The 15252-nt window shown below is 50.9% G+C and overlaps 2 protein-coding genes across 2 annotated transcripts in view; one reads left to right on the forward strand and one right to left on the reverse strand.

Moving 5' to 3' along the window:
• The window catches only part of Col5a3 (collagen type V alpha 3 chain), a 53249-nt gene extending 49339 nt beyond the window's left edge, over positions 1-3910 (reverse strand). Inside the window, exon 1 of the mRNA XM_059267403.1 lies at positions 3738-3910. Coding sequence (XP_059123386.1) covers positions 3738-3825 — 88 coding nt within the window. The 5' untranslated portion in view covers positions 3826-3910. The remainder of the gene's footprint in view (positions 1-3737) is intronic.
• Positions 3911-7500: 3590 nt separating this feature from the next.
• On the forward strand, positions 7501-14962 carry Rdh8 (retinol dehydrogenase 8). The gene is made up of 6 exons (XM_059267237.1): positions 7501-7603; positions 11649-11810; positions 12337-12516; positions 13366-13459; positions 14488-14671; positions 14747-14962. Exons 1-6 carry the CDS (start codon positions 7501-7503, stop codon positions 14960-14962), a joined length of 939 nt encoding a protein of 312 aa, XP_059123220.1.
• Positions 14963-15252: the final 290 nt, after the last annotated feature.

Here is a 15252-nt window from a genome sequence, read left to right on the forward strand (position 1 = left end):
TAACCCCCTGACCCAGACTCTTGGCAGGAGCCAGGTTCTGCTGAATCTGCCATGACCTCACCCCAGGGTGGCTCAGCTGACTTCATCACTGAGAACTGGGTTGGGGGGCCAGACTTGAGGAAGGGACTTGAATGAAGACCCCCATCCCAGCTACCCACTTTGACTCCCAAACTCTGTGGAGCCCTGTTCCAGGCCCTGCACCCTTACTCCTATTAATCCTACCTTCTCTCTGCCCCACTTTCCATGGCTCAGTTCTCAATCAGTCAATCAACAATCAATCTTGCTTTCTTAGTATCCTCTCTCTCTCTCTCTCTCTCTCTCTCTCTCTCTCTCTCTCTCTCTCTCTCCCCCCACCCCCCCAACCCCCACCCCCGCTCCCCATCATCTGTAATTGTCTCTTCAGTGACCAGGCTGTCATTAAGAGGTATTTGGATTACAGCCCCCCTGGGGTTGAATTTGGGCTCTCAGGCCCTGATAACCACAGGGGTCATTCCCCAGTGGACCATCCCAGCTGTCCCCTCTAGACTGGGAGCCCTGGGGAAGATTTAGATCCACAACATCATCTGGCAGAGCAACACTGCCCAGATCAGTTTGTTGTTTTTGTTTTTGAGATAAGGTCTACAGTGGGCCAGGCTGGCCTTGAACCCCTGACTCTTTGCTGCTCACCTCCAAAGTGCTAAGATTACAGATATGCACTGCCATGCCCCTTTATACAGCTCAAGAATGGAACACAGGATTTGTGCATCCTAGGTGAATATTTTACCAACTGAGCTGCATCCTAACACAGATTCCAATTTCTATGCAGTGGAAAAGGGGATCTCCCCTTGGTCACTGCTAACTCCCATTTCAAAAGTCCTTCCTGCCATATAACCCAAAAGACTCTAGCTCAGTCTCTCGAGTCTCGCTGCAATGACCTTTCAGCAGCTAACTGCCCTTTCTCTCTCATGGCTCCATGACAAGGAGGCACACAAGAGCCATTGAGCCTGTGGGGCCAGCTGGAGGGGTCAGAAACCTCCCAGACTCTCCCCCACATACACACCCTCTCCCTGCCTCGGCCAAGGCCTGTGGAGATGCCCAGTGGAACCTAAGATGTGGAAGGAGGCAGACATGGAGGGAGCAGGCGGGGTCATGGATGGAATTCCCCAAAAATTCACGCATGAAATTTTGCAAGCATGGTACTTGCTACTGTTTGAGGTGTAGGCAGAAAATTGGATGAAAAGTTTTGAGGGCTGACAGGACAGCTCAGTGAAGGCACTTGCTGCCAGGCCTGATGGCCTGAACTTGATCCTAGGAACCCACACGGTGGAAGGAGAGAACTCACTCCCTCAGGTTATCTGACATGTGTACTGTGGCACGCACACATTCTCTCTCTCTCTCTCTCTCTCTCTCTCTCTCTCTCTCTCTCTCTCTCCCACTCATGAAATAAATAAATGTACAAAAGAAAAATCCTAAACCTGATGCCGTTGTTCAGCATGAGTGGGGGCTCTGGCAGTAAGATTTTCACACCATGTACCCCACAGGCCAGACTTGTAACAGGAGATGGAGGCTCTAACCCTGAGGAGATTTCTCCCACGCCATGCAAGGGAAAATATGACCAAGTCACTGAGTGGGCGACTGGCTGTGGGAGATGACAGCATTTGCCTGTGGACCATGGTGAAGCATGTGTGAGAATCTGAAAACATAGGAGGGTGCTCGCTCTTCCGACCGGTGGCAGATGGGGTTGCCTGGGTGTGGCCCGAGTTGCACATTCCTGGAGTCCCAGGGGTCTTGTATTCTGAGCTTGCATGACCCTGAGGTTGTGTGAGCGTGAGAATGGGGCAAAGGCCAACACGGGGTTCTCCACATGGGCAGCAACGTCTCCAGATAGAGCAGAAATTGGGAACGTGGGGTCTGTGTATGCCGGTGGCCTCTGGGGGACAGAACGCATCTTCCTTCACTTCTGGGAGGTGATCTAGATCACAGAAGCCCTGGTCATCCATCACTTGGAGAGCCACCATACCCTCTCACCATTACCACACGCAGAACCCTGAGAGGCGTGGCTGGGGCACCAAGCCAGATGCTCACAGCTGGGCATGCGTCAGCGGTGACTCACCCGTCCCTTAGCCCTGGGGACCCCCTTGGGGGCCCTGAGAAATTCTTCAGGAAAAATCACCCCAGCATCTTGCAGCTGGGGTACGATGCAACTTCCACTTGGCCGCCCCCGCCGGCGCTCGGCGCTCAGCCCCACCCCGCCCCGCGCCGCACCCCGCCTCGCCCCTCGCTGCCGCCCTCCCGAGGGCCCTGTCCATGGTGCTGATGCTGCGGCTCTAGGGAGAAGGGTGGGGGAGGGGAGGGGGGGAGGGGGAAGGGGAGCCAATTTCGGGCAAGAAGAGAGGATGGTGTGAAGTCCTTGGGAGAAGTGCAAAAGGGAACTGTGTGGGTCAGAGAGATGGCTGGGGTGGGGTGCTTGCCACAAAGCCTAATAATGACCTGAGTTCGATACCAGGGACCTACATGGTGGAAGGAGAGACCTGACTCAAAAATTGTTGTCTGACCTAGACACACATTCTGTGGCACAAGTACACACACACACAGATAGATGGATGGATGGATAGATAGATAGATAGATAGATAGATAGATAGATAGATAGATAGACAGATGAACATAATTTTAAAAAGAAAACTGTGAGTTCCTGATATGTCCTCTCCATTCAGCACCAACCTCAGAAACAACTACTCATATTCTCACAGGCAATAATATAAACCCCTAAATCCCAACCGCAGCCAATCAAAGACAAATAAACACATCTGTAATACACACAATTGCTTTAAAAATCATCCCCATGGTTTGGGGATGAAACTTTGTAGAGAGAGTGCTTGCTAGAAGCCCTGGATTCCATCGCCAGCACTACATAACCTGGCATCCTAGCATTTGTAGGATAGAGGCAGGATTAGAAGTTCAAGGCTACAGCCTGGGGCACATGATAGGTTTAGGGCCAGCGTGAGCCACATGAGACCCTATTTCATGTAACAGACAAGGAGAGGGAGGATTACAGCTCCACAGACTGACCACATACACCCTCCCAGGGACTGCCCTGTCACCCACATTTACACAATCCCAGTCAACCCTCACGCCCAAGTGCACACGGATACACAAACCTCTATAAAATACAGCTTTTTAAAGGCAAACTCTCATATAGCCCGAGGTGGCCTCAACTTCACTATGTAGTTCAGACTGGCTCTCCATTCCTTATGTTCCTGCCTGCACGGTCCCAGTCCTGGGGTTGTGGGTATACACCATCATGCTCGGTTTTATGTGTTGCCAAGGACTGAATCCAGCACTTGGTACATGCTAGAAAATGTACATGTCTACCAACTCAGCTACAGCCCTATGCTCCTCCCACCAACCCCGTGCCTCTTTAGAAACGGTCTGCTTATGCAGCCAAAGTTGCCCTTAAATTCAGTACATAGCCCAGACTAGTCTTGAACTAGCAATCCATCTGACTCTTCCTCTTGAGTATTGGGATTGCATCACACCCGCAGCATTCATTTTTTACGCACCAGCTTGTAAACACAGTCACACGTTTCCTGGCAACATCCCCCTCCCCAGTGGTCACATACACACACACCAGCTAGAGCTAGACCCTAGGGTCTCCACATCACCATGGCACCCGTACGAACGACCTCTCCCTTGCACACATGTCTTGGGGTCTCCCTTGCACCCCCAAATGCTATTCCAGCCCTTCGTCCCGCCTCACCAGCCAGCGTCCAGGACACGAGCTGCAGGGAGGCCAGGAGCAAGCAGAGGCCGGCCCGAGGCTGGTCCGGTCTCCCGCAGCTTCTCATCCCAGCGGACCCCGGTGCACCAAGGCCAAGGAGGATGTGGACTAGGCTGCGGAGGAGCAGTCACTCTGGACAGCCTGAGGCTGTGAGGATCGGCAGGACACTGCCTGAGACCCCGCCCTGGCCGCGCCCTGCGCCCCAGCGCCCAGGCCGGGCGGGGCCCGGACGGGAGGCGGGGGACCCACAGCAGCACGGAAAAAGTTTGCGAAGTGTGCGCCATACGCTGATTGGCTGGCTGAGGTCGGGGGCCCTTCTTGCTAGATTTCACTACTTGGAAGATGGGCCACGCCCACCAGCCCTAGAATCCCAGGGTGGGGGCGGGGGAGTCCTAGCGTAACGCTAAATCTTCGCCTTTGGCGGGCTCTGCCTAACTCTTCCAAAGGCTGTTTTAGCCTGATCAAACATTCAACTTCACAGCGAGCGAGATAGCTCAGCAGGGAGCAGCACTTGCCACAAAGACTGATGGCCTGAGTTCTGTCCCAGAACCCACATGATGAAAGGAGAGAACTAACTCCCAAAAGTCGTCCTCTGCCTTCCACGCACATGCCATACATAGCACAGACTTCTCACATCCAGGACACACAAAATCAAAGCACCTAAACTGAAAAGGTAGTGGCACACGCCTTTAATCCCAGCACTTGGGAGACAGAGCAGGTGAATCTCTGTGAGTTTGAGACTCAGCCTGGTCTACAGAGTGAGTTCCAGGACAGCCAGAGCTACATAGTGAGACCTTGTCTCAAAAAAACAAAACTAGATAGATAGATAGATAGATAGATAGACAGATAGATAGATAGACAGATAGATAGATAAAATAGAAGCCTTCAGCCTGTCCTCAGATATGGAATCGTAGATTTTCCTAGCTCTTTCTGTCTCAAGGCCGGCAAAAGGGAGGATTTCCAACATCACCTCAAAGCCTGCTTTTTGGAACCCCACTTCTTCCATAACCCTCACCCCAGGTCCCCAAACTGTCCTAGCGTTTCTCTAAATCTCCATTAGTCCACATGAACCTTGCAGTTTTGAATTCGATGCCTGTACCATCCTTAAACTCTCACCATGGACTCCAAACACATTTCTAGCCTTCCGTCCAGCTTCCGTGAACGTCCACGTGTTTGTGTGTGTGCATGTGGTGGGGATGTGCACATGTACACACCAGTGTCTGGAGGTCAGGCAGATGTTGGCTTTCTTCCTCTATCACTCTTTCATCTCCCTTTTTGTGGCAAGGTCTCTCACCAAACCTGGAGCTCTCCAGTTCGGCTAGGCTGGCTGGCCGCTGAACCCCATGGATCCTCCTGTCTCTCTGTCCACAGGGATTGCATTCCAGGCATGGGTTGACGCACTCAGCTTTTTATGTGGGTGCTGAAGATCTAACTCAGGTCCTTGGTTTCAGGTCCTCACACTTGTACAACAGACACTTGAGACTGAGCCATCGCTCTAGGCCTCAATCTTTTTTTTTTTCTTCCATTTTCTGGAGCGGGGTAGAACCCAGTGCTTCTCATTATAATGAACACTCTGCCACTGAGCCACACCCCAGGCTGTCCCCCAAGCTTTTAATCCCCAAAGAAAGGAATTGGCCTCCATTCCTCCATTCCTTCTGCCTCACCCTGAGATCATTCAAGAGAGACACCCACCCCAAATCCTAAACCCCCGTCAAATCAGACTTCCCAGAGGCCCAACCCCAGAGGGTCAGGGACACTCTGCTCTGCAGTCGGGTGCAGACAGGCAGGAGTCAGGGGAATTCGCCCAAGGAGAAATCAAAGAGGTGTGTCTGTTCCCAAGTACCCCTCACAGGGAACTGGGAGGTGCCAGACAGCTCCCTCCCAGCCTTGGTTCCTCAGACAAAGAGTCTCTGTCCCTGGAGATGAGGGGGTGGGGCCCTGGGCGGCTGGAAGAGATGGGGTTCCCTAGGGTGGAGGGAGAAGAGAGAATCTTCTCTACCCAGAGAGAATCTTTTCCAAATAAAAAGTCTTCACACGGTCTTAGCCCTGGCCACCTTGCTAGGAAGTTCTTCAGGCAGTCTAACTACTTAAAAAAAAAAAAAAAAAAAAAAAAGAAACATTTATTTATTCGTCGTGTGTATGTGTGCATGCATCTCTCTTGCGAGAATGTCACAGCTCTCCAGGAGAGTCAGAAGACAGCTTCGGGGAGTCATTTGCCCTTCCCCTCCTACCCTTCAAGTCCCTGGAATTGAACTCAGGTCCCTGGGCTTGGCAGCAGGTACCTTTGTCCCCTGAGACACCTGGCTGCCCTCGTCTTACTTCTTGACATCTAACTGACTTTTTAAGGGGACGGGACACTGGGACAAAAGCCAGACCTTTTGCACGCCAGGCAAGGTCTCTACCTCAGTTACACTCTGCTCTGACTGACTTCTGCCGGTGAAGACTTCCGGAACTCTCTGTCTCTTCCCCTCGGCGACTAGACCTTTCACGCGCAGAGACAGCAGGAGGGGAGCACCCACTCGCTCCTCAAGCTCACTGACACGCCATAATGAAACGTTCAGAGTCACTTATAAGCCAACCAGCAGGAGTGTGACCTGTGATCCCAGGACCTGAGAGGCTGACGGTCTCAATTTCAAGCCCACCTAGACAACAGAGGGAGACTATGTCCCCCAAAACACAAAAAGTTGGAGGGCTGGTGAGAGGGCCCGCAGGGTGGAGATGCTTGCTGCTAAGCAGATAACCTGAGTTGGATCCTTGGATTCCATAAGGTGGAAGGAGAGAGCTGACTCCCACACCTGTCCTCTGACCTCCATGTGCATGCCATGGCATGTGGACGGACGGACGGACGGACGGACGGAGGGGGACACACACACACACACACACACACACACACATATAAATGTAGTTTCTAGAGAAAGAAAGGCTGAGTATAGAAGCTGAAGAATGAATGTGTGTGCACTATCAGGGCTGGGCCTTGAACTGCATCCCCATGTTTGTTTGTTTGTTTATAGTTGAGACCTTAATTGCCCAGCCTAAAGGAAACCAAACGCTGAGTGTGATGGCACACCCCTTTAACTCCAGCACTCAGGAAACAGGTAGGTGGATCTCTGTGAGTTTGAGACCAGTCTGTCTACATATCAACTCCAGGACAGCAGGGCTACAATAGACCCTGTCTCAGGGGGGAAAAAAAGAAAGAAAGAAAGGAAAGAAAAGAGAAGAAAGCAGCCAATCTACACTCTATGTCTCAAGAAGTTTCCTTTCACCAAGTGGTGGTGGCACAGGCCTTAATCCCAGGCAGAGGCAGGCAGATCTCTGAGTCCCAGGCCAGCCTGGCCTACAGAATGAGTTTAGGACAGCTAGGGCTACACAGAGAAACCCTGTTTTGAAAAACCAAAAAATAGAAAAATAAATAAATAAATAAAACAAGCAAGTAAATAAACAAAACTCCCAAACTCTCCATCCTCCTGCCTCAGCTTCCTAAACCAGTGCTGGAATTACAGGCCTTTTACTCCTAGGCTTGGCTCTAAGAAAAAACATCTGCTGGATGGGAGTTAGGGCTGCTGAGTTTAACAGCCTGCAGCTGCCTGTCAGGGCCAGCCTCAGCCAGGCCTCCCTGGACCTCTGGGCTCTGCAGGGGATCCGGTGGCTGGGGTTTAGGAGGGAGATGAGCTGTAGCACTGGGTCCAGTGGGGGCGGGGCAGGGGCTGTGCCGGTGACGTCACAGGTGCCTGAGCGGATCAGCATGGCCTCCCAGCCTCGGACTGTGCTCATCTCTGGCTGTTCTTCAGGGATTGGCCTTGAACTCGCTCTTCAGCTGGCTCATGACCCCAGACAATGTTACCAGGGTAAGGACTCGCTTCCTAGGGCCACAGTTTCTGGCGCTATCTCTATTATCCCACCCTCCTGGGTGTAGGCTGATACATGGGCCTGGGGACACAGAGGGAAGCTTCTATTACACTCAGGTAACTCTCTCATCTCTTAGATGTTTCTTTTTTAAGATTTGTTTATTTTTATTTTCTGTGTATGAGTGTTCTGCCTGCACGTATGTCTGTGCACCGCTGTGTACCTGGTGCCCAGGGAGGTCAGAGCGGGTGCTGCATTCCCTGGAACTGGAGTTACAGACACCTGTGAGCCACCCTATGGGTGCTGAGAACTGACCCAGTCCTTTGGAAGAGCAGCCCGTGCTTGTAACCTCTGAGTCATTCCCCCCAGCCCCTCACATGTATTCTTGAGTGCTGGATGGCAGATAGGAAAAGTTATGAACAAGAAACCTCTGCGTGCATGGAAAAGTTATGAACAAGAAACCTCTCTGTGTGCATGCGTGCGTGCATGTGTGCGTGCATGCGTGTGTGCGTGCATGTAGACCAATTGGTAGTGTGTTTGCCTAGCAGGCACAAAGCCCTGGGTTCTATGCCCAGTTGTTGAGGCACATGCCTGTAACCACAGCACTCAAGAGGTGGACAGGGATCAGGAGTTCAAGGTCAGCCTCAGCTACACAGCAAATTCAAGACTAGCCTGAGTTACATGAGACCCTGTCTTGAAAGGAGAATTAAAAAAGCAAACAAACAAAAACAAAAACAAGTCAGCCACAAGCCAGGCCCATGACAGGACGCATCTGAAATTCTAATATTCAAGGGGGGAGGATTCTGAATTCAAGGTTAGTCTAAGCCACATAGTGATACCTATCTCAAAACAAAATAAGCAAGCAAACAAAAATTCCTCAGCTCTGGATAGTGTGCAGTGGGAGAGGGGAGAAAAGAGAGGCAATAAGACTTTTTTAAAAATGCAGGTTGGAAATCGTGGTGCAGGTCTGCAATCCTAACATTCCGGAGCAGAAGCAAGAGGATTATGGTAAATTCAAGGCCAACCTAGGCCATATAACAAGCTCTTGCCTCAAAAAAACAAGAACAAGAAAAAGAGAGAGAGAGAGAGAGAGAGAGAGAGAGAGAGAGAGAGAGAGAGAGAGAGAGAGACTGCAACATGCCCAGCGGTAATAGAGCCAGGTGCGGTGGTATAAGCCTGTAATCCCAGCACTCAGGAGGCAGAAACAGGGATGTCTTTGAGATTGAGGCCAGCCAGGGCTACAGAGCGAGCAGTGGCTGCTCTTGCAGAAGATCCCAGTTCTATTCCCAGCACTGACGTCATGGCTCACAATCATGCAGGACCCCAGTTCCAGAGCACCCAACAGGCACACGCATGCAGACAAAAACATTCATACACATAAACTAAATAAATAAATCTTTGGAGCCGGGGAGTGTTGGGGAAGAACTGTCCCAGAAATCATCTCAAAGGAGGCTGGCTTCAGCCTCCGAAGATGGTCACTGACAATGTCCCCACTAAGCCGGATTATAGCTCCAAGATGAAACTCTTACTGTCTTAAAGTGCACCTGACCCTGGGGATTTAAAGGGGCCTTTAACCACTGCAGTTCCCGGCTGTGCTGTGCAGGCCATCCCCGGATCCTCTGACCCAGAGCATGTGTGAGAGGAAGCTGGCAGACATCGTCACTCTGGAGCCAGCTGCCAGGGTGAGGACATCACCCTAGTTGGAAGAGTTGATTCTCCCAGCCTTCTGGGTTAGAGGTGGGCATAGTTGTGAGTGTGAGAGCATGAATTCCTCTGTGAACAAAACTGCATCCCTGTGGATGGGTATCCATCTCCTAAGGGGCCCACAATAGGGCTCAGCTGGTAAAGGTGCTTGCCACAGAGCCAATGACCTGAGTTCAATCCCTGGGATTGAACACATGGTGGAAGAATAAAAGACAATTACTATAAATTGTCCTCTGAGCTACACACACACACACACACACACACACACACACACACTACGCAAAATAAAAGTAAAACTTTTTTTTTTTTTTTTGGTTTTTTAGGACAGGGTTTCTCTGTGTAATCCTACCTGTCCTGGAACTCACTCTGTAGACCAGGCTGGCGTCAAACTCACAGAGATCCACCTGCCTCTGCCTCCCTGAGTGCTGGGATTTAAAGCCTGCACCACCACACCCAGCTAAGTAGAACATTTTTTAAAAATAATATTGCTAAAGGGGGTTGGGTTTCTCTTGTTGGTTGCACTGTGTGTGTGTGTGTGTGTGTGTGTGTGTGTGTGCTGAAGACAGAACTCAGAAGCACCTGCTCACTAGGCAATCCTGCCACCCTCAGCTACTTCCCTGTCTTTTGTTTCGTTTTTGAGACACGCCTCACTGTGTGGGCCATGCTGACCTTGAACTCAAGACCCTCTTGACTCAGCCTCCTGAATGTTGGGATGGCAGGCGCGTGCCCAGATAAAGGCAGTGTTAACTACCTAAGACCGTTCTAAAGACATCTAGTTGCCATGTAATCCTACCCAGTGGGGAACTCACTCATTCTCTTCTTCCTCATTTTAGAAATGGGAAACTCAGGGTCTGAGGCTGGGGCCCTGTTGGTAGAGGACTTGCTTAGCACAAAAGTCCTAGAGATGGCCTGGCAGTGGTGGCGCACGCCTTTAATCCCAGCACTCAGGAGGCAGAGGCAGGTGGATCTCTGTGAGTTGGAGGCCAGCCTGGTCTACAGAGTGAGTTCCAGGACATCCAGGGCTACACAGAGAAACCTGGACTCGGAAAACAAAAAAACAGAAGAATGAGAAGGAGGAGGAAGAAGAGGAAGAGGAAGTAGTCCTGGAGATAGAGGTCTGCCATCCTTGACCATATAGTGAGTTTGAGGCCAACCTGGGATACATAAAACCCTGTTTCAAAAAAGAAAAGAAAAAATATATACACATATATATGTGTGTGTATGTATGTAGATATTTGTTGGAGTGTGTAAACACATGTGTATAAGTGTGCATTTGTTGGATTGGTACTAAACGTAAATGTGTAAACATGTGGGTCTCTATCTGCGACTGTTTGTGCAAGACCATAGGAACAGCTGGGCATGGTAGCTCACAGCTGTTATTCAAACACTCAGGAGGCTGAGGCAGGAAGATCTTCACAAGTTCAAGGCCAGCCGAGGCTACATAGCAAGATCCTGTCTTTAAACAAAAACAGGAGGGCTAGAAAGATGGCTCAGTGGTTAAGAGCACTTGCTCTTCTAGCAGAGGTTTTGGGTTCAGTTCCCATCATTCACATGGTGGCTCACAACCATCCATAAACACACACATGATGCACATACATACTTACAGACAAAACACTCACACTCATAAAAAAAAAAAAAGGTAGGGTGGTAGTGGCGCACACCTTTAATCCCAGCACTTGGGAGGAAGACGCAAGTAGATCTCTGAGTTTGAGGCCAGCCTGGTCTACAGAGTGAGTTCCAGGACAGCCAGGGCTACACAGAGAAACCCTGTCTCAAAAAAAACAAAAGCAATCAATCAATAAATAAAAATAAAATAAAAACAACAGTAGGTCTGAGAGACGGTTCACTTGATGAAGTGCTTTCCACACAAGCGTGAAGAGCTGAGTTCTACCCCACACCCGGGTAAAACAGCCAGGCTCAGCACTGGAGAGGCAGAGGGAGGTGGAGCCTGATTGATGAGTTCCCAATTCAGGACGAGACTGTCTCAAAAATAAGGTGGGGCTGGCGAGATGGCTCACAGGTAGAAGCATTTGCCCGTCAAGCCTGACAAGCTGAGTTCACACCCCAGAACCCACAGTGTAAAGAGAAAACTGACTCTTCTGTTGTCCTCCGGCACGTGCCATGGCCCATGTGCTTATACACACACACACACACACACACACACACACACACACACACACACTTAATTTGGAGGGGAATTAGTTGTCCCCTAAGGAATGACACCCAGAATTATCCTGTGGCCTGCACACACACATGGACAGACATACACGGACACACCCACCCTACAGAAACACATAGAGCAAAGGAGCCCAGCACCTGTCCAATTCTGCTCTCTGCCTCCAGTGGTGGCCACCATGAGGGACCTGGGGAAGAAGGAGCCATTGGAGGCAGCTGCTGGAGAGGCTCTGGGGAAGACACTCAGCGTGGCCCAGCTGGACGTGTGCAGTGACGAGTCAGTGGCTAACTGTCTCAGCCACATCGAGGGAGGACGAGTGGATGTGTTGGGTGAGACTTGGAAGCCCCTGGGGTCACCCACATATACATATCAACTCAAGTATTCACCCTCAGCAAGATGACAACTTCTAGCCCTGGGTAAAGGGGTAGACCAGTTGGCCAAGAGTCAGGAGTACCAATCTGTTAATTAGAGATGCCAGACTTTGGGGGAGGGGCTGCATGGGAGAGACATCCTCACATAAAGAGAAAATCATATGTGGTTGGGAAAATTACTTCAGTGAGTCATGCAGAGACAGGAGGATGATGAAGCGGCCGCTCATGTCCTCATGGAGCCTGCTAAGGCGGGTGGGTCTGGCCATCTTGGTGCAATTTGGGGGAAGACAGGAATTGCTCATGGATAGTATGACAAAGATTTGGTTTCTCGTAGCTCTTCCACCCACTCTCCCAGGCCCAGAGGCTTGGACAAACTCCAAACTGCTTACTACCACCTAGATTCCACATGTTTCCTCCTAGACTTGTTCTGAGGACTCAGGTCCTGGGGTTGACCTCAAACAACACTCTCTGCACACCCCCTTAGTGAACAACGCAGGAGTCGGCCTTGTGGGGCCCCTGGAGGAACTCAGCCTACCTACTATGCAGAACGTGTTCAACACCAACTTTTTTGGGGCTGTCCGTCTGGTCAAAGCTGTGCTTCCAGGCATGAAGAGGAGGCGACAGGGACACATCGTGGTCGTCAGCAGTGTTATGGGGCTCCAGGGTGAGTCTGGGGACCCCCCATCCAGGATTTGAAGGGTAGCAAGTAAGTTTTAGCTCATAGTCCAAACAACCTTGTCTTGAGAAGGATTCTGAAGCCCAGGAAGGAAATGTTCTGGGATTGACTTCCTTTTACTGTCCTGGTGTAAGAGAAAGCAGTAATGGAATACATGTCATAGACCGCCATCCACATCCCAGAATGAGGGGACAACTCCACTTCTGGATACACCTGACACAGTCTTCCGCTCACACCCCTGAAATCCAAATGAACCATCAGAGCCCTCCTCCTTGACAAAAGCCCCCATCAGGCCCTAGGGATGTAGACAGTGTTGGAATTCTGGGACTCAGCAGAAAAGACAGAGATGGATTTGTGATGTCTGCCATGGACCTACTCCCAAAGCCACCTACTTGTTGTCATCTATGCTCCTGGGATCTTCTTCCTCCTCGAATCCTTCTAGACTCCCTCCCCTCCTCCTCCTCCTGGACGTACTCTGTGGTATGACTCCTTCCCCAGCCACCCTCCAATTGCTCTGGCTATGGAGAAGAATTAACAAGTCACTGTGCCCATGGATGGTGAGGATGCCATAAGTAATGGACCATGCTATAGATGGAGGGAAATAGGGCAGTTTGCTGGGAGCAGGTAGAGCTGAAGGGTGGTGACACGTTATCCAGAATGATCTCATCGTATGCTATGTGTGCCCATTACACAGTTCCATACACCCATGATCCTGTCCCCTCATTCAAATGCTCAAATCCTCCTTGCTCTGTGTTCCAAAGACCTCATCACGCCGGGACCCACAAAGTCTATCCATGGCACACACACCCCTGAGTCCTCCTCCCTCTCCCCTTCCAGGTGTCATGTTCAACGATGTCTATGCAGCCTCCAAGTTTGCCCTGGAAGGATTCTTCGAGAGTCTCGCTATCCAGCTGCGACAATTCAATATCTTGTGAGTCAGGTACCTAGGCAGCCACGGGAAAAGGGAAATGGTGGTGTGGGAGACAGTGAAGAGCAGAGTGTGGAAGGCAAGTTAAAAGAGCAGGGCACTAATGAGGCCCAGCCTTTTGCTGAGGCCTGGCAGACAGTCAATGGTTGCTTGGGAGGAAGAGAGATTTCCTCAGTGGTGTGGCCACTGATGAGGAGCCCACAGCCCTGGGAACAGCCCCTCACTCACACTCTGTAAGCAGCCCCCATGAAACTCGCTGGGTCACAAAAAAAGAAAAAGACGTGAAGATAGATGTGGGGGCTGGTTGGAGGAGGGAGGGGTCAGCGAAAGTGGGAGGGATGAGAAGAGGTGAATACGATCAAAGTACATTGTGCATAAGATACCCATTATTAGCCGGGTGAGGTGGCACACGCCTTTAATCCCAGCACTCGGGAGGCAGAGGCAGGCGGATCTCTGTGAGTTCGAGGCCAGCCTGGGCTACAGAGCGAGATCCAGGACAGCCAGGGCTGTTACATAGAGAAACCCTGACTCAAAAATATTTTTTAAAAAAGAAACCCATTATTATGCATAATTAATACATGCTAATGAAAGCCTTTTTCAAAGTGGGAGGAGGAGGGAGGCAGGTGGGGAAACAGGCGGAGGAGGCGACTGAGAATGAAGAAAGATGGAGTAATAGAGAAGAGGGCGGGGCTACAGCTTAGCAGAGCACTTGCCTAGCATGCAAAAGAGCTTAGGTTCAATCCATCCCAGTGCTGCAAAATAATAACAACAATATATACTAAGGGGGGACCTGACCTTGTAGCACACAATGTCCCAGCACTCAGGAGGCAGAGGCAGGAAGGTGTCTGTGAGTTCAAGGTCAGCCTGGTCTACAGAGTGAGTGCTAGGACAGCCAGGGCTACACAGTGAGACCCTGCCTCAAAAAAACAACAACAATAATAGTAATGACATCTGGGGGAAATGAGTGAGGACAATAGGCCAGTGAGTGAGTTTGCAGAAGCCCCACATCCAAGCCTTGGCCCTCTTCCCAGCATCTCAATGGTGGAGCCAGGCCCAGTCGTCACTGAATTTGAAGGAAAACTCCTGGCTCAGGTTTCCATGACAGAGTTTCCAGACACTGACCCTGAAACCCTGGGCTACTTCCGGGACTTGTACCTCCCAGCCTCCAAGGAGCTCTTCCGCTCTGTGGGACAGAGCCCAAGGGATGTGGCCCAGGTGAGTGGACAGACACTATGGCTCGAAATGTTGAAGAGCTTGGTAAGTCCTAGAACTCAGCGTCCCCTCCTACAGGTCATTGCCAAGGTCATCGGTTCCGCCAGACCCCCACTCCGCAGACAGACCAACGCTCGCTACCTCCCACTGACGGTGCTTAAGGCCATGGACCCCTCTGGAAGCCTGTATGTGAGAACTGCCCACAGGCTCCTTTTCCGCTGGCCTCACCTTCTCAGCCTTGGTCTTCGATGCCTGGCCTGTGGCTGCCTTCCAACACGTGTGTGGCCTGGATGAGCGGAGCGGAACTGGCCCTTCCCACCCTGGGCAGCAGGGTTCTGCCCCTAGATCATACAGACTCACTCGTTCACTCATCCAGGCCCTTGGGGGAAAAAAATGACAAGATCTCACTGTGTAGCCCTGGAACTCACTATGTAGACCAGGCTGGCCTCAAATTCACAGAGATCAGGCTGACTCAGCCTCCCGAATGTTGAAATTAAAGGCGTGCACCACCACACCCAGCTAACTTTTTTTTTTTTTTTTTTTTTTTTTTTTTTTTTTTTTTTTTGGTTTTTCCGAGACAGGGT

The sequence above is a fragment of the Peromyscus eremicus genome, chromosome 7, assembly GCF_949786415.1.
Source record: "Peromyscus eremicus chromosome 7, PerEre_H2_v1, whole genome shotgun sequence".
Lineage (NCBI taxonomy): Eukaryota > Metazoa > Chordata > Mammalia > Rodentia > Cricetidae > Peromyscus > Peromyscus eremicus.

Bases quoted from the DNA above. Each gene is read 5' to 3' on its own strand.
- Rdh8 (XM_059267237.1), top strand. From the start codon at position 7,501: ATGGCCTCCCAGCCTCGGACTGTGCTCATCTCTGGCTGTTCTTCAGGG. The intron at 13,460-14,487 runs GTGAGTCAGGTA...CCCTCTTCCCAG, and splicing joins CTGCGACAATTCAATATCTT to CATCTCAATGGTGGAGCCAG. The intron at 14,672-14,746 runs GTGAGTGGACAG...CCCCTCCTACAG, and splicing joins GCCCAAGGGATGTGGCCCAG to GTCATTGCCAAGGTCATCGG.